General features: G+C 45.7%; 1 protein-coding gene across 2 annotated transcripts; it reads left to right on the plus strand.

Annotated features, from left to right (window-relative positions):
* Positions 1-289: 289 nt before the first annotated feature.
* Positions 290-4,398, plus strand: LGALSL (galectin like). Of its 2 annotated transcripts, none has more exons than XM_086631028.1 (5): positions 290-322; positions 476-568; positions 719-807; positions 1,279-1,456; positions 4,169-4,398. In XM_086631028.1, exons 1-5 carry the CDS (start codon positions 290-292, stop codon positions 4,310-4,312), a joined length of 537 nt encoding a protein of 178 aa, XP_086487154.1. In that variant the 3' UTR covers positions 4,313-4,398. The 2 variants fall into 2 exon arrangements, with proteins under 2 accessions (XP_086487154.1, XP_086487162.1); XM_086631036.1 differs by having other exon boundaries at positions 497-568.
* The last annotated feature ends 16,494 nt before the right edge of the window (positions 4,399-20,892 follow it).

Below are 20,892 nucleotides of genomic sequence, written 5' to 3' on the forward strand. Positions count from 1 at the left end.
GGAGCGGAGGAAGCGGCAGCAGCCCCCGCCCTGCCCGGCTCCCCCTCGGGCCAGGGGCTGGGCTCCCCGCCGGGCGAGGCAAAGCCAACCGCCTCCCCCCCCACTCCTCCTCCTCTTTCTCCTCCTCCTCCTCCTCGCCTTCCTACTTCTGCACCAGCTTCGCTCCAGCTTCGGCTCCGCCGCTGCCCCTCGGCCACCGGGGCTGCCGCACAACCCACCGCCCTCCCTCTCCCCCGCCCCCGCCGGTCCCCCTCCGCCCCGTCCCCAGCGCTGCCGCCGCTTCCACAAGATGGCGGGGACCGTGGCCGAGCGGGACGCGCTGGTGAGTGCTGCTTTGCCCCCTCCCTGGGGCGCTGGGACACGGACCGGGACGCGGCTGGGGGGGGCCGGGCGGGGCAGGGCAGCCCCTCACGGCGGGCACCTGCGGAGCGGAGCGGGGGGGCGCCGGGAGGGGCTCCGCCTGCCCCTGCCTTAGCGCTCTCCTTTCTACCTGCAGAAAATAGAGGACGGGCATTTAAACAACTCCTTGGGATCCCCGGTGCAAGCTGATGTGTACTTTCCTCGCCTGGTAAATCACCTTTATTTGGGTTTTTCGGGGGGGTTGGGTTGGTTTTTTTAACGCCTTTACGCGCCCCCCCCCCCCGTCCCCCGGCTGCACAACGGCGGCCGCTGCTGATGCCGAGCTGACCCTCGCCACCCTCTCCCCTGTCCTTTCCAGATCGTCCCCTTCTGTGGGCACATCAAAGGAGGAATGAGGCCGGGAAAGAAGATCTTAGTTATGGGCATAGTGGACCTCAATCCCGAGAGGTAACACCTGGGCAGGGGTGACACCCGGGCAGGGGTGGCACCCGGGGGCGCTGAGCCTGGGGAGGGGGCGAGGGGGAGAGGCCACACGCACACACACAAACACGCATACAAACGGATCCCTCCTTTCTGGAAAGGGATTATTTTTATCATTTTAAATATAGCGTGCTGATTTCTCCTTTGACCCATAGAGGGGGCATTTCTTTAAGGAATCCTGTTTCCCAACATTTCACTAGGGGGTAAAGGAGCATATAGAGCATATGTATATCCATATCTATACACATACATGCACAATGCACATGCACACATATATATGTGCTATAACTATGTTACTGTCCCTGCTGAGCTTTCGGAGCATTCCCTGAGTGAGCTGAGCCGTCAGTGGCTTTAATAAGCTGAGAAATGAGACGGGTGGCGTTTGGGGCTTATTTGCTCGTTTCTGGCTGAACGAGAGCCATTCGGTTTGTGTTGCAGCTTTGGCATCAGTCTGACTTGCGGGGAGTCAGAAGATCCTCCTGCGGATGTAGCTATTGAACTGAAAGCCGTGTTTACAGACAGACAGTTTGTCAGAAACTCTTGCGTAGCCGGAGAATGGGGAGAAGAGCAATCGTCTATTCCTTACTTTCCGTTTATACCGGACCAGCCTTTTAGGGTGAGTACCGGATGACAGCGGCATGCGCCGTATCTGATAAAGCGTAGTGTGATCAGAGTCGCAGCAGAACCTGACTTGCCTCTTGTGAAATCACAGCGTAGCCCGGTTGAGATGTGGGTTGCCGGATTGTTTGTATTGATCAGAAGTCGCGCGGAGATCGCGCGGAGATCCCGCTGCCGCGTACAACTGCAGGCAATTCAGATGGAGCTGTGAACACCTCACCAGGGTGCTATGACAAGTCGGACGCTGGAATACAGTGTGATGAAGTGCACTTCCTGAGCTTAGTTTTATAGCTATAAATTAAAAAGTACCTCTATGTTATTAGTGTGTTACAAGTTATTACTGGAGAATGTAAATACTCTGTGGGACTGCTGTATGTTTTGATGGTTTTTTTAATAGACATAGGGTTTGCAATTTAGCGCAGCTAATAAGGATGTTGTTCATCCTTTGTCTCCAGGGGTGTTACGCCGAGGTCGACCGTAGCCCTTCGTGTTAGCAGATTAAACAGCTAAGCGATAGTGGTGTTCTTTCCTGAACCTTGGGATTTAATCTCCTGTCAAATTAAAGTCTGTAGTCACTTGAAAATGGTGTACGTGGAAATGCTGTGGTGCAAGGGATGGACTGGATTGACCTAGAAGCAGATTCCCATCTGTAGTGTTTATGGTCATGTGAAGATGTCTTTGCAAATCAGGACTAACAAAGTATGCAGCTGCAGAGGGCTGCTTCTCTCTCAGCGGCTTCACTATGTTGAGGAAAAAAGGCTGCATGCCTTCTCTGTGCGGCTGACCCAGAAAAACCTTCCTCCTCCTCCCACCCCTCTTATGAAACCTCGCTGGCCCCTCTGCTAAATGCCAGTGTTCTGACCAGCTGCCAAACTCTCTTAATCCTTCTTGCCCCCAAGATAATCTCCCCCAACCCCAAAACCTCACTGTCTCCCCAGATGCTTGCTTGGGCTTTGAGAGGGTGTTTATGACTGGTTTTGCTGCAAATTGGTTGCGCTCTACTTGCTTCTACGAACTCTCCCATCAGAACTGGCAACACCCTTCGGTGCATGTGGGAGATACACTCGGAAGGGCTTGGAGGCTTGGTCCTGCTCTGGCTCAGAGGGTTATGCTACCTGCTGCAGTGGGTGGTGGCTGGGCTCTCAGACGAGCCAGACAAATTACCCAGAGCATGTTTCATGGGTGTCCTGCTAATGACAGTTGACGTTAGAGGACAGCAATATTGCACGTTTGGCATGAGATACTGTAGAAAGGGAGTTGTTGTTCTTTTTCATCTTTTTTTTCCCCAAATGGACAAATGGAATTTAGGCTCCCAATTGACTTTGTACCTTTGATAGTCTCCTTCTTGGTGAATGAATTAGACTATTAAGTGTTCTCGCCAATTACTCATGATCCAGTCCAATTACCGTTCTGGTGTGGCCCAGGGTGATCTGAAAAAAACAGATCGTAAGCAGCGTTGAGGCTAACCATATCTTTTACATAACAAGGCCTAAGGCTGGATGCACCTGCCGCAGTGACACGGGAGCCACGCAACAACACGGGCACTTCCCTGTTACATGGTGCCCTACCAGGTCCCCAGGAGCTTAAGCTCTCCTGGACTGTCTGCTGCCACTTCTCCCGCTGCAACCTGGGAGAAGTGCCCTGAGTCAGTCGGGCCTTGACTCACTCAGTTTATCGCTGGCTGCATTCCCGTTTTTATATGCTGTAATAGCAGCAGAGTCAAGTGCCTGGAAGCAGCACTTCCCTCCAGACTACCAGCCTCTTGAAATGACCCAGGATTTACATGTGGCTTCCCTGCAGATTTTCTTCTTAGACTGTCTGGACCTGGAGGTCTCCGAGGGCCTGTATGAGAAGCGCACGTTCTGTGCCCTCATATCCCTGCTTCCTGCCAGGACAGCTCCAGCGAAGCTTAACTACAGGGCACCCTCTCAAGCCACCCCTAACATCAGGAATCTCCCGACTTGTCCAAGCCTGTTCAGCTCCAGGCTTTGTTGCTTTTCCAGAGGGTTTCTGCAGGGCTCTAGGAGGAGGGATGAGCCGTGTCCCTCCCTGATCCTGTTTGTGCCTCGTGCGAGCTGTCTAGCTGAATTCAAGCCATCCTGCGCTGTGTTTCCCTCGCTGCAGCCCCAGTATGGAGTCTAGTCCAACAGGGAGTATGGGCTGTCTGCAGCCACAACAGTGAAGGTTTTCTAGTTTGGCGGCAGCTGTGAGTATGTGTGGGAGCACAGGGCAAACCTATCCCTCCTCCCGTGTTCGGTCTCTTCCAATAAATTAACGGAAGCATGGAAAGCATTGCAGGGGGAACTGCCCCCTCATTCTGCAGGAAAAAAAAAAAAAATCTGTAGCAAGGAATGCAAGATTTGGGTTGGAGATACAATTTCTTTCCCCTGTAATTAGCAGTTTGAGTCTGGCATTATTCCAAGAGGCAAAACCTCCCTGATGGCAGTGGGAGTGGGTTCCAGAGTCCTTCCCGCCACAACAGTGTAAGATTGGATTAACGTTCCTGTGAAGTAAGAGCAGATCCATGGTAGTGTAACTGGTGTCATGGGGGCAAACTGGTCTCAGCCCTGGCTGTTACATGGCACATAAGCAGCAAAACATGTAACCACACCAACACTTCTTAAAGGCTAATGGAGCGCTCTTGGTATTCTGTGAAATAACTTCCCAGTTATGCTGTGAACAACGTGCTTCATCGTTTTATTTTTTACAGGTTGAGATACTTTGCGAGCATCCCCGTTTTAGAATATTTGTGGATGGACATCAGCTCTTTGATTTTTACCACCGTATTGAAACACTGTCAGCAATTGACACAATAAAGATAAACGGAGATCTTCAGCTTACAAAACTTGGCTGAGCTCGTTAGGACTGCAGATTCCAAACCGGCTCAGGTGCCATCGTCCGTTTGGAGAAGTGACAGCCGGCTCTGGACACAGCTATGGTAGGAAGGCTGCCCCGGTCCTTTTCCGCATGCAGTTCTTCACTCCTGTGCCGATGAACCGGGCTGTTGTTTATCCTAATGAAGAACACTGTTGGTTAATAGACATTGAGCCATTTTTCTTGGATCAAAATAGCCCACCTGTGCTGGATAATCAAATTGGAATAGATTCACAAAGACTTGCAGTCTTGTTTCAAATCTCACAGAAAGGCAATTTCTGAAATGCAGAGCTAAAACTGGTTACTGGACAGCAGTGACAACAACAACAAAAAAGTTTTTCTTTTGCAAATATTGTTTCTGCACTGAAGTGGAGTAGTGTAGCACAACATAGGGCCACGTGCTGACGTCCTTACCCGGGGCCTGAGCCTGGTTCCGTGGAAATCAATGGCAAAACTCCCACTCACTTTAACGGGGTACAATCAAACTGTCTAGTCCTTAGTCAAGCACAATTCCCACTGATTTCTATGGGATTTTTGCACACGCCTGGGAGCCAGCTCTTCTGCTGGTGTAAATCAGCGTTACTTCCACGGCTTGCAATGGAATTTTGCTGATTGCTCCCAGCCACTGAGTTGGCCCAAGGACTGTGCAAAAACTGAACGAGGGTGTGAGGACACAGCGTGTATATTTTAGTCAGGGTATTTGCATAGAATGTAGATCGTTACGAGTTTTTGCACAATGTATTGTTAATACAATTTTTAAAGCTTATCTGTAGTTTATTTATTTATACTCATTGTATGTATTATTAGTAAAAACAAACAATCTTACTGATGGTTAAGAACAGCAAAGTGTAAACATTTTGAATGTACAAAATGTCTTAGGTTCTTTGGGGAGACTTTACATATCATTCTTGAAGAATCATGTTTCTTATCGAACATTTAGTTACATTTTAATGGAGCCCTCTAGGCCCTGGGAAAACGTGGGCATGGTAGTTGGTGGGGGTGGGGGGAACTCTTTGCATATTCACTAGAAACTGTTTTTCAGGGCTTACTAACTTTGCTGCACAGGATAGGTTTGAGTTAAAGTCGATCCGTTTTAAAAACTTCAACAGCAAATTTGTGGGTTTAACTGTGCTTTTATAACCTGAGAAAAAGTTAAATTTGGCAGCCTCTTAGTTCAGAAAGAGAACCAGCCTCTTTCCAGGCGAGATGGGAGATTTTTTTTGCACTTGTTTGGGAACATATTCGGCCTTTGATATGACAATTAAAACTTGTCTAGACAGCCAAGTTATTAATGCTTGAAAATCAGCTACTGCACATGAATAATAACTTTTCAAGTAGCTTTTTAAATAGTAGGTATAGCTGTATAAACACCGTCGTTGCGCTACACTATAAATGAACACAGCCACTTTTCTTGACTTCTTTAGGACTAAATACACTTTTTTCCCTTGGCTGCTCACAATAGACTGTAGCAGGTCTTTCTGAGTAGTTATAATCATGATGTAAACATATATTTAGGCAATTTTGAAAACATGTAATATAGGGACTCTCTAAGACACAGAATACAAAAACATCCTTTGTAGCACAGTATTTTAAAAAAAAAAAAAAAAGAGAGAGAGAAGAATCTCACAAACAGAACTATGTTAAACCTGCAATAAAACTGTGGTTTAAAGCAACCAGAACTGGAATATCCAAAGTTAAGGGTGGAATGCCAGTTGCAAAGCCTCATTTTGCGCTAATTTGGCCTGCAGTTAAGAAGCCTTAGACTGCAAGCTGAAATTCCAACTGTGGCTCTAGTCCAAAGCCTGTTGAGGTCAATCAGAGTCCTCCAAGCATAGAAGCCTGATTCTTATTTCATGCAAGTGCAAATCTCTTTGTAAAGCCAGGGGGGTGTTGCTGCTGCTGTAGACAAGTTAAGAATCAGGCTGCCACCTATAAAATGCAAGTTTAAAATGGGATTTTTAGCCTTAATATTGACTTTCCCTGACTTTTCTTCCTTTTTCCAAATTAAGAGAGAACCAGTTGTTTTCCAGATGATCTTTTTATCTGGTGTGTGGCTTTTAAGTTGTACATCAGATTCTATTTGTACTCCAGTTGAATCTTGAATATTAAACGTTACTGTCTTGCTCTGTTTTTACTCTTTTACATGATACATGATGACTGTGTCATTTTCCATTGTATAAAGAATGCTGACAGTGTTTCGGTACAAAATATATTCTTAAAGATGATGATGATAATAAAAATCCAAGGGAAAGGTGCTTCTACACGACGTGTTTGGATTTTTCTCCAGCTTGGACATGCTCTATGGTTCCAAAGCAGATGCAGGCAGAAGATGAATTCTGTTTGGAGAGATATTTGGCACCCTTCCTGCCTGGCGCACTCACCAACTAGATACATAAAGCCAGGTTTGCTGATGCAGTGCCATTGCCTGAGGCTGTCCTGCTAGTCCAGTGGGCCAGAAGTAGGAGGCTGGAGAGAGTAAGTGGCACCATGACTCTACAGTAGCACAAAACCAAAAGGGAAATCCCACGCCAGTGGAGATTTCCCCTCCATGCCTTTACTATAGCCCAGAAAAAGCAATTTGGCTGACTTGAATTTTCAGCCGCTTGGGATTCCTGGTAGATCAGCACAACCCTCAGACTTTTCCTATCCTGCACGGGCTCGGCACAGCACAGTGCCTATGCCAGGGATGCCGGGACAAACTCGATGCACCGCCTTGTCAGTGGTGTCTCTGTCAGGAGCAAGGGCCCAGTGATACTGCCTTGCCTCTGTTCCCACCTGCTGTGCTGGGTGCTCCCATTTGTTCCTGCTCCAGTAGTTTTTCTGTCTCGGGAAAAAGCTTTTTTGAACGCGATTCTGGTTTTGCCTTTGCATAACTCCACCAACCGCAGCGCCCACCACCTGGTTCTGCCCTGTTGTGGCTTCTGAGCCAGGCTTCGAGGCGAAGAAGGGCTGTGAACCCGCTTCTGATGGGTCGTGGTTTGGCGGAGAGCTCAGGAAAGGGCAGAAAGTCACAGTTATGGCTTCCGCACCTATTTGTCTGTCTAACAACAGTTTGGAAGCCTTTTTATTTTTCTTTTGCTCTTGGAGAGTACCAGGCTAAGGAAGGACAATGTCTACGTATCCAAAGGCTGCTGCATGCCTGCTTGGTTTACATTGGCCAACCACGTTCAGAAGCGACTGCTGAACGCTGCAATGTGCAGTGTAAGTCAGAGAAAACTGAGGCCTTAAACTTTTCTGCTCAGTTGGACTTTGAGCCAAATCCAAAATTTATATCTGAATTCTTTGCTCTCCACAATCTAGGGATTATTCAGATCTTCATTTTGGATATATACCCTACCACACCTGAAAAAAGAGTGTTTCCAAATTGGGCGAGGTTTTCAAAATGTTTTTCAGTAGAGACAAGTAGTCTGTGAGCTTCTTGGAAGCCACACTTCTTCAGAAGTGCGTGAACTAACTTTTGAAATCTTATCCTAGAATTTATGAGCTGAATATTTCTGTGGTTTCCTCTGAATGAGGAAATTAATTCTGAAATTAAAGAAGCCTTGAATGGGTAAAACCCATGTGGAGTGGAATCCCTCAACTTAGCATAGCTTTATTTTTTCCAAAGAGGAAAAAGCAAAATATAAATTAAAAAAAATGACCAAATTATTTAGTTACATTTGGAATTGGCTGTGATAAAGTTGATTTAATTTAAAAAAAAAAATAAATAAAAGAGGTTATTGCCTACTCAGAAAGAGCCTTGAAATACTTCGGTATCATGTGAGGTAGTCTGTGTCTAAACATATTTCACATAAATGCTTTTTCACAGCCAAGTTGTTAAAAATGTTACAAAATAACTTCTTTTTCTGTCACAATTAGAAATGTTTGCCCCACCTTGAAAGAACATTTTGTACTAAATATTCATACGTTGTCTATGTGAACTTGCACTAACGTATATAATATTCTCCCTGCCCTCCTTGACAAGCTTGAGAAGAAATAGGTGTAATATTGCTAAACCGGTTGAATGTGACAGCTGCTTGAGGCATAGCATCTTTCTCAAGGGCTGTTTTGAGTAAACAGCCTGAAAACCAAAGGGAGAGCCTGATTCACCATTCTGCTGTGCCAGCTTTCCACTCCTGTCACTCTCCTGCTGTGAGGCTGAGACTGGAGCCCTGAGATTTTAATGTAAGAGAGCAGCACTGAGAACTTAATCTTCTGGGATTTAAAACTATTCACAGTGGAGGAAACAAGAACAGAGTAGCCGCAGCGTTCTCAAGCTTGGTAGTAGGATTGGAGTAGCACGACGTGCTGTAGTCCTAACAGGGCGTGAGTTCAGAGGGAGGTAGTGGGCAGTTCAGAGCCAGCCAAAAGCACAGGCTGTGGAGCTGTGTGACAGTTTCCCAGAGAAACTGGGAATGCCACGTCATTAGCTGCCACCTTCTGCAACCCCATACCAGGACACCCAGCAAAAAAATAGCGTTGCTTACAAGTTTGGAAGATACAAATGGGTTCATGTTCCTACTTCTTTAAAAGAGCCTCTCAAATAAATAATAGGAAAATTTAGTAGTAGCCATGCCACTAAGGTATTTTTTTTCCCCACAGGCATTCAAGCAGTGTATCTGATGTGGGGCTCATCTCGCCTCCCATCCACACAAAGTGCTCCCTGTAGAAATCTACAGTGCTGCTTTCTGCACTGAGGCTGGTTACAGTGACCCTTCCCTGCAGAAAACTGCAGAACTGCAGTTTTGCTGATCCAGTTAGTTAGTGGCAGCTCTAAGCAACCTCCCAGCACCCCTGGAACTGATATGACAGTATGAGGAACAGGAGTCAGGCTGAGGGCAGCCCTAAACACGATGATAAGCACAGAAGTCAGGAAGAAAAGCTACACATGTCTAGGAACAGTCAGTGACCTGGTGAGATTTTTTTGTAACCATGGGTATTGTTCTGATTTTCTCATGTGGATCGGAAAGCGTACAGGTAAAAGTCACTTTGCAGTGAATGCTGTGTGGGGTTAGAACCAAGGCCAACCCAAACAGGGAGAAAAAAAAATGAGCTGCAGTCGCTTTATCTGGCTTTGATACACCCTCCCAGCTCCTCCCAGCAATCACTGCTGTTACGAACATACACAATTACTACAATAAGGAGGTTCAGCAGCATGTGCAAGATCAAAATAATAAACTCACGCTTTGCCACGGGCCCTCCCTAGCTTCTGTTGCTCGGCCCCTCCATCTGTCTGTCAACAACTAACTATATCCTGCTGGTTTTAAAATCCATGGTAAAAATTCCTTTGAGTTTCATGGAATTAGGTCCATAAGAAAAGGGGTATTTCTAGCTCTCCCTCTCCAGTTATTTTCAGCTGGGGCATACTCTAAAAATCTGTTCTTTCGTTCTCCTGAGTTTATTTTTAAGTATGAATAGAGGACTATTTCTGTCTGCTTTATCCATTCGATAGAGTCATCAGAAAGCACAGCCTCTCCCTGCTGCAGTAACACTGGTTTCACAGTTAGCCGATGAAATGTCTTATGTTTGTTACCATCTGATTTTCGAATGTGAGGGTGTGCACAAAACGACCGCGCAATAATAGTATTATGTATCATTCACCACAGATCTATTTTTATGTGTTGTGCCAATTTCATAATGAACTTTTAATAACAATAAAATGTGAAATCTTCAAGAGGTTGTTCTGTCTTTACTCTGAATTATTAATGCTCCTTACCCACCCTCTTGACTTCTTTAACTTCTGGCTTCTTTTATCTTCTGACTGTTTTTCAGATCTAGCTAGCTCTTCCCCTCCTAAAACTGTAGTGTGAAATTTTGGGGTGAGATGCGTGGCTTTGGTAGCAGCTTGTGTAAAACTCCTTTACAGTTTAAATGCGTGTCCTGGTTTCGTCTGGGACGGTTAGTTTTTGGTTTTAGTAGCTGGAATAGCGCTGTGGTTTGGATTTAGTGTGGGATTTGTTAAGAGAAGAATGTTGATAACACACTCATGTTTATAGTTGTTGCTAAGACATCAAGGACTTTTCAGCTTCCCATGTTTTGCCAGTGTGCAAGTGCATAAGAAGCTGGGAGGGAGCACAGCCGGAGCAACGGACCCACAACTCCTAGCTTAGCATTTGAGCATAAGGCTTAGGATTGAGGCCCAAATTGGCCAATACAATATTCCATACTGTGCGGCGTCACGCTCAGTATATGGATGAAACTCAGCTGGGAAGTTTTGGCTCGCTGGCTCGTTCTCTCCGGATCTCTCTTCAGGGCTCTTGCTCTTCCAGGATTGCGGTTTCCAGAGTTCTCTGTTTCAGGATTGCTAGCCAGGATGGGACAGGCGTTGGTCGGTGGGTAGTGAGCAATTACACTGCGCATCACTTGTTTGTAGATATTATTTTTATCATTATTCTTATCATTACTACTTTTAGATTTATTTTATTTCAATTATTAAATTGTTCTTATCTCAACCCACAGGTCTCCTTCCCTTTTCCCCTTTGATTCTCTTCCCCGTCCCCCAGGGGTGGGAGAGGGTGAGCAAGCGGCTGGGCTGCGTGGTGTTTAGTTAAACCATGACAATGCACTACACAGAACAATCAAGTAAGTTCATTAGAGGAAAGATTAGCTTGTTTACTCATGCAAGACTCCTGCTGACATCACTGGGCAGTGTAAGCCTCAGGAGTTAACAGGCACGACTCAGGCCTCAGGGCCAGGACATGAGACACAGATGGCTGATCGCTTTTGCATAGGATAAAACAGCCCGTCAGCAGTGCAACTCATACACGTGCTCCAGTTCACTCTGGTGGGACTAGATTCATGGATGAAGGTGACACGGTGAGTAAAACAACCAGATCAGCTCCAGAGACATGTTATTATGAGACCCAGTGTTTCCTTGTTGGTATGATCCTAACAAGGATCATACAAAGGTTCACATTGACCTGAGTAAGCGCAAGAGGAAACTTTAAGGTCTCAGCTTCTTCCAGTTAAAGCTATTGGAAAAATTCTGCATGACCCGAACGGGAAAGGATTATGCCCTACATCCAATTGTGGCCAAAAAAATAAGAGAGGTTTCTGAGGGAAACCTCAAAATCCAAACAGCACTGGAGCAGCAGATGAACAGGATTTGAATACAGCTAGCTCTGTGGTTTTTCTCCAAAAAAAATGACTATGAATTAGATGCTCCCCACGCAGTTCATCCTAGCTCTAACACATGAGCATGGATCTGTGGCCAGGCCTGCTCAAAGCCAGACTGAAATTGGCTCTTTGCTTACTACACACAGTCCTAAAAGGGGATGTCTTAAGACACCCAGAGATTCCTAGCTAAATCACAGTATTAGGTAACCTAGACGTAAACCAGAAACGAGGAGGACAGAGGTAAATACACACAACAGCCAGAGATGGCTGTAAATTGTACAAAAGCAGCATCTAGTCCCCACCAGACAGCAGAACAGCAGCAGCCCGTGTAAGTGCCTGGGGGGGATTTTCAAAAGGGAGAACATACATATTCAATTTCACCCCTTGCACTGGCTGACTCCTGTAGAGGCCCTTGAACTGCTATGGAGTCAAAGCTGTGGTTCAACCTGCAACACTAAACTACAGGCATGAGTTTTGGGGGGCGGGAAGGGAAGTGGTCGCTCACCCCGTTGAGAGCACCCAATGTAGCAAGTGCCGTGTGTGCTTCTTTCCCATTCCGATCAGTAGTACGGATGCCTCACAGCTGGGCCTTATTTTGGTGGAGTGTTTCTGAGCTTGAAGTCAAGCCAATTCATGTAGAAGGATTTACTCACAGGAATACCGCGAATAAGACTCTTTGCTAGCACTGCACTGGATCTTATTTTTAAATTATGACTTTCACCACTCTCCTAAGAATAGAGGCTGGCTCTGAAACATCACGTCGGCTCCAGCATTCTCCAAAGGTTACACGTTTCTCATCCTGTTCGGGTTTTGAGGCTTCAGTTTCCACACTGGTGCCTTGCTAGACCAGGGCTGTGATGCTGGGGGGGGTCATTCCGTGAAAGATCGTGAGAAGGAGGTGTCTTTCAGCAGCTCTCTTCCCAGCAGGCGGAAGGCGACCTGAAAGTCTCCCTCAGCAGTCAGAAGCAACAGTGAAACAGAGCTACGCTGCCTCCTGGTTTGCAGAACGGGGCTTCCTTGCAGCTCTGAATGGTATGAACAAAAGCCTGGTTAATTAGAAAAACGTCACTGAAGCTGAACAGTAAATCTCAGCAGCGAAGAGGAGGATTTCAGTATTAGGTAATCTGACACTAACAGCAAAAAGCCGCGCTCTCTTGGTGCCCAGAGGCGGTGGGCAGGTGTTGCTTTGATGGAGCAGAGAGGCAGAGCTCCATGCTATGGAGCAGCCTGTCGACAAGCGCTGATGGAGATGCTGGAGGTTTCCAGTAGTGCTCAGTGGCTCTGCCTTCGCCTGGCTCCAAAAACACTCGTGATGGGAGAAAAGCCAGTGCTGACAGTACTGTAATGTATGACAAGCTCCAGTAGCAGCTCCTGCACTGCGTGCTCAAAAAGGCAAAGAGGATTCTTTCCTGGCTGCTCTCTAAGAAATTTTCTGTTCAATGGGAAAGATAATCACTGCCCAGAAGAGATCCAGACCAGACGTAAGGACAGAATATGGCTCTAGGTGGAAGAAACATTCTTGGGAAAGCAGCAGATTCACTACAATCTCCAGGGTAAAACAAAATATTTAATTTAGAAGTACAAAAGCTGCAATGAGGATAGTGGGCTTCCTTTTACATCCCATTTTTGGAAGAAAGATACAATGAGCTACAGTGGCTACAAAACAGACTTGGGAAAAGCTGGGAGCAGCTCTGGATTATGGTGTGGGTGCAGAACACAGCTTCCACATCCAGTCCCCTCCATTCCACTGCCTTTTCTCAGGGGTGACAGGTCCTCTCCACAAGAGAGAATCGTGCTGGAAACCCCACAGCCAGAAGAATTCTCCTATGGCTTCAGAGCTTTGTATGTCCTCTACAGACACCGACCAAGATGTACTTTATTAAGTGCCACTCACCGAAGAACTTCCAAGCACTGACAAACTTTACAATTCGTGAAAGGTCCTTGCCACTTCTAGTATGACTGCTGTTATTATATGGGCAGGGAGAGGGAAGAACAGAGACGTAGCAACAGCTTCTCAGCAATCAGCACTGTAATTTGGAATATACTGATTTGCACACACTTAAATGTCTCATCACTGTGGCTTTTGGCTACAACATTGATGTTCAGGCTCCCAAGACCCCTCCTTCACTCACCAGGCAGACATGTTATTTTGGGCCAGAATATAGGACAGTAAGGTTGAGCAATGCCATACACTGAGTAGCTCCTCCGGGATCAGAGGGCCTATTTGTAATGCAAAATTCTTCCAAAATATGGAAATATGTTTTTTTAAATAGTAAAAGTTGAATGGCATTCCGTCGATTTCTTGCAGCCTCCACTGGCTCACAGCGCTTTCACCTGCAATTTAAGTAACACCGAAGGGGAGCTGAAACACAGGTCAGATTTCTTAGCAGAGAGTTGTTCGCTGCACCTTGAATTGAAAAGATGATGTGCACACACATTTTCCTAGCCAAAACAGAGCAATCGCATCCTGAGTGATGCAAAAAGGTAGATCTCTCTCGATTTCGGTGGAAGCACACTGATCGATAGCAACTGGGCACCTGCTGGAGTATGAACTGGTTTAGGGTTCCCCTAATAAACCTAACCTCTTCAAGCTATTCAAAAGATGCTGTCAGGCAAAAATAATGGGATTCTATCTAGCATAGGAAAGCACATGATTGTTTTAATGCATTGCACAGCTGAAGCTGTGACAATGTGGGCTACAAGATGATGTTTTTAAGTGAAAGGGAAATCAGTTGTAATTATAATTGTCGTTGTCATTATGTATTACCAGCTGTATTGATTACCTTCATCCTGCGTGTCACTGGCAACTAGGGAACATGATACATTATCTCATGCTAGTGTTGGAGAGCAGCAGAGATGGGTGTATTTTTAGAAACAAGATTCCCACAGTGTAATTGTAGCAATTGGATGATCGTACACATGCATATTAAAATGCCATCAGATGAATTCCTGGACAGTGCCAGCAAACATTTCCCTGTTTGAGGTTGGAGAGAAGAGCAGAAACGAACAGCTCAGAAGTTCAACAACTGACTAGCACATATTTTCCTCTAAGAGTGTCCTCTGAGAGCTGTGTGGCTCACATTAGCCAGTGTGGAAAGGAAACTGATGAAAAGCAGAATCTCACTTTTCTGGATGAAGAGATGGTGCCTTTGCAGGTCAGAGCCTCCATATCTCTCTTGCCTTACATGGTCCCATAACACATGAGATTACATCTCTGTACCACTAAAGAGAACTGATGGCCTTCTGTAGACATCCCTCAAGGGCTCAGTTCTGGGTGTCAGCTGCCAGCGGGCAGTGTTTGGGGTAACTTGTTACACGACGGGGCATGGTGGAGAGGTCACTGGCTCACTAAACCTCACCAAGACTGCAGAAGTGCAAGGCCTCTTGCTGGTCACAAAACTGTACAGATGTGGACACACGGTTGGTAGGGCCAAGCTGCCTGTAAGCAAAGTTGGTTTGGAGGGAACCTGGAGCTGCATGTGCAGAGCAGATGTGCAGCAGCATCTGTTGGGAGCTTGTATGTCTTGTAAAGCATTTAGATGTCTCGTAAAGCAGACGATGCTGTTTCAGACTCTGGGAATATCAGCCAGGTTAACGGTCCAATCATTGGGCTGGTTTAGACAGGACGTGTACAGGACCAATCAAGGTCTGAACCTTTCCACTAAGAGCCAACCCAAGCGTCTCCAAGTAGAGCACAATATGGGTTCCCTTGCAGAAGAAACAACTAATGTACACTTGAAGCATTCAGCAGCCATTCAGGTAGGTGTCAGAATGCCAGATATCTTCCAGTAGACTGTTGCTGTATTCAGGATAAACAAACTGATGATCAGACCATCACAGAGGCATGGTGACTATTACACTTGATAAAACTGGCAGCCCAAGTAGTCCACAGTCTTTGACTGCACCGACTGGAATGTGTTTTGGAGGACAGCACAAGGGGTGCTGTTGCAGACAGATATAGCATAGCCTGCCCCAGGTAAGATTTTCCTTTCAATTCTCTTTAAGTAGAATTGTCCTGAAACTTACTCAGTAGTCTTGAATTTTATGTATTTATTACTGCAACAGGACACGGTGGTGTTGGAGGCTACTAAATGCCGAGTCTTTTTCAAAATCCTGTTATGTTCATGCAGGCTGATACTATTCATGAATGGCAATATACTCCATGCAAAGAAAATTTCTCTCTGCCTGCCTTTAGTGTACAACCCTTCTGTCTCATTATATGCCCTTTTATCCTTCACTAGGTGGACGAATAAAGAGAAGACCCTAAACTACCTCCTCAGTGTCACTTGGCTTTCTATACACTTTCACCACGTTTATTATTACCTTCTTCAAGGCACACAGTCCTTTTCAACCTAACGACCAAATACCAGACCGGGAAATTTTCTAAAACGTTTTAGCACACAGCTTCGATCCACGCTATAAGAATTAACAGTTACCAGAGTCAAAGTAAATTGCAGGTGGTGGTATATTGCCTAACACCCTGATGTAAACATAAGATAAAGGCCTGCTCCAGGGGGTGTAGTGCAACACGGAATCCAAGTGTTCAGACTTTGCATATCAAGTTATATCTTCATTTCAGAAGAGCCTCTAATTATGCTGAAATGTGTGCTTTCAAGCTTTCCTACACCTGGCCTCCAGAACCCTCCTCACTTAACTGCAGGGAATGTCTCCCTCCATGTCATTCTTTCCCCACAAGGGATGTTAGACACTGAATCTACACAGCTACAGCACCAGACCAAATGGATCTCCATCTCCTCAGCCTGTTCCCACTTGCCTGTGGCCAGCCTCCAAACAATTTTTGTGGTTTCATTTATGTTCAAGCCATCCTTTTCTACCTGCAGTGCTGGAACGGAGTAGCCAGATCTGGCCTCTCAGAGCATATCACTCCACAGGGAACATCTTGTTCTGGAGAGAGCACAGCAGGAAGAAATGTCCTTCATGGCATTCAGGGTGATGTCAGTCAGGTTTCAAACAGGGGGCCACAATTTTCACTGCCAGAGACTGCCACCCATCTCAGGCACGTTGCAGCTCTGCTTGCCCTCTTCTGAGCTGCTTGGTTTAGACCTCAAACAGATCCAAAGGGAAATTCTGGATACCTTCACAGGTGAACTTCCATATACGGCCATGAAGCCACAGGCTGTGACGGCTGGCATGCAGATATATATCAGCATGCCAAAACTTCCACAGCAACATGTAACTAGTATACACAAATACAATTACACACACATTTATTGGGAGAAGGTGGTAGAGTGACTCAAGCATGTGTCAACAGCTTCCCAGGGTGAGGATTTAAAAGACCTATTTGGTGCAATAAAGACTGATGCTTAATACACAATTTTTCCGCAAAGACGGCTTTTTTTCGCTTAGGCCAGCTGAGTGGCTACGTTAATGGGAAAACTGGAAGCCTTTTAGTGCATGAGTAGTAGCTGAAACCGCAGGAGTATTCATGCCACCTTCTGCAGCATCTAATTTCAGCTGTGGTAATTCAGTCTAGTCTCTGCGGGTTCCCTATATAGGCACTGGAAAGAGAGACACTTCTCCAGAGGATGATTTAGCAGAGTCAATTTTGATGCCCTGAATGGTCTTCCAGAGGCCTTAGCTCCAATGTTTATACAGGGACCTCGAGGACACTCGCCTTCTAATAAATACCAAAACGTAGATACCTGATCTCCCTTACACACATACACACACATATTGTGTTTAAAGTTTGGGTTTTTTTTAAAAAAAGGACAGCTGGAAACAACAGGCCACAGATAGGTGACTCCAGATGTTTCCTTAAGTGTCTGCTAATTGGAAGGAAACTACCACCCTAAGAAAGTGAAAAACAGCAAAGGCTTTCAGTGCTGAAGGCAGAGGGTTATGCATCACTCACACAACAAAGACAACACTTGCAATTCTGCTTCCACAGAGGTTTACCTGTCCTGCCAGGCTTGGAAAAAGATCTGAACAAAAGGCCCTGGAAGTAGCCGAGGCACTTAGGGCAGCACCTGCACAACATCCCTCTTTGGTATCTCACAGGTGATGCAAACATCTTCTACATGTAGGAGTAAGAAACACAATACACTCTATCAACTAGAAACACTAAATGATGTGGAAAAGGCTCTATAAACATGTGACCTTTATTTATTTTTAATTACTTGCCATATTGCTGAGAGCAGAGTCTCCTATTAGCCAGATCCAAAGTAATTATTGGTTACAGAAACTTTCAGTGGCTTTCAAGAAGGTCCTGTATTGCCAGAGACAGGTGGCAATAGGAGAACACTGTGTGCCTCCCTTTCCACCAAAAGCAAAACCAGACAAAGCAGAATCGCATTTCAAGAGAGCAGATTTATTGTTTTGCTTAGACTGAACAGGGTTATTTTTTTATCCCTGTCCTTTTCGAACTGTTCAGCACCAGCATATAAAAGAAGATACAGAAAAGCATCTTCTCAGAACCCAAGCTACCAAACAGCTCTTGCCTGATGGGTTTCTTTGCAAACAGCACTGGGAATGCTAAATGTTTCAGTATTCAGCCTTCATTCCTTCATGGTCTCCTTGTCTTGAACGTAGTGGAAACAATGCTGGTACTCTACTGATGTGGAGGAGGTTACAGCAGCAAACAAATCTGACCCGAGCTGGTTTGGGTTGCCAGTTTTGTGCATAGCTTACATTTTACCACTCCAGAATGGCTGAACGCCAGGGCTGGGTGAATGATGACGGGCTACACAAAGTCCGAGTCAGCCTGCCAGGTGTTTCGGAGTGCTCTACCAAAAGGTATAAATACCAGGTATTAATTATTAAGTGGCCACCTCTGGAGGAACGGGACAGAAACAATTTGTTGAGCTCAGTCTCAGCTAGCACCAACACTACGATGTTCATGCTCACCCTCCCATAAGGCTGCAGCCTCTGCAAAGGAGGGGGAATGGGCAGAGCGCCTGAGAATAGAAAGGGAACAGGCCCGTGTCCCTGCACAGAGACAACAGCCCTCCAGCTGCTTATTTAGCCACGGTCAGGACACATCCCATTTTGGGAATCTGCCAGCGCGCAGGACAAAAATGTGGGCATGAAACCCCTTGCTCAGCAGATGCAGGACATGGGCTTTTCATTTTCTAAAGAAAATAAGTATTATTTTTATATGCAGTCTTAGCTAAACTCAGGAGTCCTGATGTGTTCTTACTCACTTCAAATTCCTTGTCTACTTTGTCCAACTGAAGACTGAGCAAAGATCTGCAGCTAGAGACTCCGGTGGACTGCAGCAAAAGAGGGACAATTCATCTATTTTGTTAAACCCGAAGACTTTGGAGATACAAGACTTTGCATTTACAGGCATTTTTTATTGCCAGTGGGGTTCAGGATGTGGGGTCTTTGGAGTTTAGAGATCCAGAGCCTGAATATTTTTTTTTTTCACTTTTGCCTATTTTATATGCTTCATATCAGGATAATCCATTTTAATACACCCCAAGGAAATGAGGGGAAAACTCTTAGATTCCTAACTAGGTTAGGGCTATACTAAACCTTCCATGGGGAAAGATCTAGGCAAGACTGTTCTAACTCTGACAGAGTGACAGCACTACGGATGTAATTTAAAGATAACGGAAGTCAAAGAAGGAGATGTGAAAGAAGGACTGGGACACAGTCTTCTGGGTTTTGATTGCAGCTAGCTCCTCTGCAGTATCCTCTGAAGGAATTTTACACAGGAGCAGCCCATTAGCTGTAGAAAACCATGCACAAAAGCCTCAGAGAAAACAATCTTCATGCAAACAAACAATATTCATCACAAAAAAAGCAGGCATCACTTTCTTTTCAGCCTTTGCAAGAAAAGTGTAGATACATACAGGCAGTCACACACAGATTTATTCCCGACCTTCAAAATGTTTTTAACACCAGTGAGTCCAAAGCTCACATATGTGTTTTAGGCAGATACCACTGCAGCTTGTTGCATTCTACCAATAGAACAACTTACCACCTATAATCCCTTGGGAGACCTCTCTCTTCTAGCAACCGTTGCCTTGGTAAAACAGTGAGCCTGTTTTTTAATAGCTGAGCAATGCCAGTGCTAGGGGAAACAAAAGCAGCACCTTCACGCACCAGAAAAGGTCCTGTGGTGGCAATGTTTGCTTCCTGAAATGTGAAATGGTTGAATTCAACATCAAGGTGTTAGATCAGCCAAAAAGAGTCACGGGAATAAAACTGGTCTTCAAAAACTCACACAAATGCTGTATATTTCCCACACACTAGCACTAGCTGCCACAACCACAGAGATTATTTCCTGTTCTTCATGAGACTCACTCATTCACCATCACATTTTCTCTAACCAAGTTTTGGCTTCCAAGGGAAACTTAGCGCTGCAGAGCCTTACCTAGGGCCTGCATTAGACTGGGGTCCAAGACAGCTCTTCACCTACTGCTATCTGCTCCCTCCTGTCAGTCCCAGTGCAGAAAAAGAAAGCCACCTTTCAGCTCAGGGTGTAACAGTCCAGCCTACCTGACAGAAAGCCAGGCCTGACACTTTTCGCACATGAAGCTTTCCCACAGGCAAGAATGAGCCTCAAGAAGTCATAGAGATAAGTTTATAATGCAGTGATGACTCCTTCTACACAATCAAGAGAGAAAAACACACCACAGACACTTACTGCACTGGGCCCTGGGGCACACTTGTAGCTGTGCGATGCTACCAGAATACACATTAACAAACAGAGCAGTAACAAGACAATAATTGTGAAGGGGGAAGAAACCTATCTGATCCACTCTTAAACTGAATTAAAGGCACCACAATAGCTTGCATATAACAGAATCTGACTCAGGAGAAACTGGTCCAGCTCTGTAGAAGCAAACCAGCCCCAAGGCAAACCCAAGCACACAGTGACTCTTTGTCATGCTTCGTAGAGGGTTATCACCCTGGGTTATTTCAGGTAGCACAGAGTTGTAGGTCTGTCTGCCTGCATCTCTGTCAGACTGAGAAAGGGGGACTCTCCAGAGAAGTGGCCTAGCTAGGAACGGCGTATAAATTGTCAGCCAAAACCAGAGATGTGTAAGTAACACGGGCCTCTCTGAAGGCGCAGCCTGTAGGGTAGTTCAAGCTCATCTTGATGGTGTAGAACTGCAGAGTGGAAAAATCTTCTCAGTGTAACCTGCTGCCAAACTGCATCTGAAGACATTTATACAGGGAAAAAAATCAGAAGACTCAGCAGCCACGAAGCGGATGCACCATCCATCCCTGACTGGCTGGCTACAAGCAAGAGAAGAATAAGTCAGTTTGCAACAGCTTTTGCAGCAGGTTCCATTTACATCTTTCCTCATGCCTGAAGTGACCCTGCAAAGGGCTATCTGATAGCAGCAGAGCTACATCAGCACCATTGAGATAAAATGATCCCAGAAGGTACAAGAGGTCATGCTAGAGGGGGAGCAGTCCTGTGCTAAAATGCCTACGTTATTTTTGAATGAAAGCTGGTTCACCTTCCACCATCTCTTTGGATAAGCATCTGAC

The sequence above is a fragment of the Tauraco erythrolophus genome, chromosome 2 (assembly GCF_009769465.1).
Source record: "Tauraco erythrolophus isolate bTauEry1 chromosome 2, bTauEry1.pri, whole genome shotgun sequence".
In the NCBI taxonomy this organism is placed as follows: domain Eukaryota; kingdom Metazoa; phylum Chordata; class Aves; order Musophagiformes; family Musophagidae; genus Tauraco; species Tauraco erythrolophus.

What these genes read in the sequence shown, in the direction of transcription:
- LGALSL (XM_086631028.1), top strand. Translation starts at nt 290, where the DNA reads ATGGCGGGGACCGTGGCCGAGCGGGACGCGCTG. An exon ending in GTGGACCTCAATCCCGAGAG is followed by an intron (nt 808 to 1,278) that starts GTAACACCTGGG and finishes TTTGTGTTGCAG; the next exon opens with CTTTGGCATCAGTCTGACTT. An exon ending in TACCGGACCAGCCTTTTAGG is followed by an intron (nt 1,457 to 4,168) that starts GTGAGTACCGGA and finishes TATTTTTTACAG; the next exon opens with GTTGAGATACTTTGCGAGCA.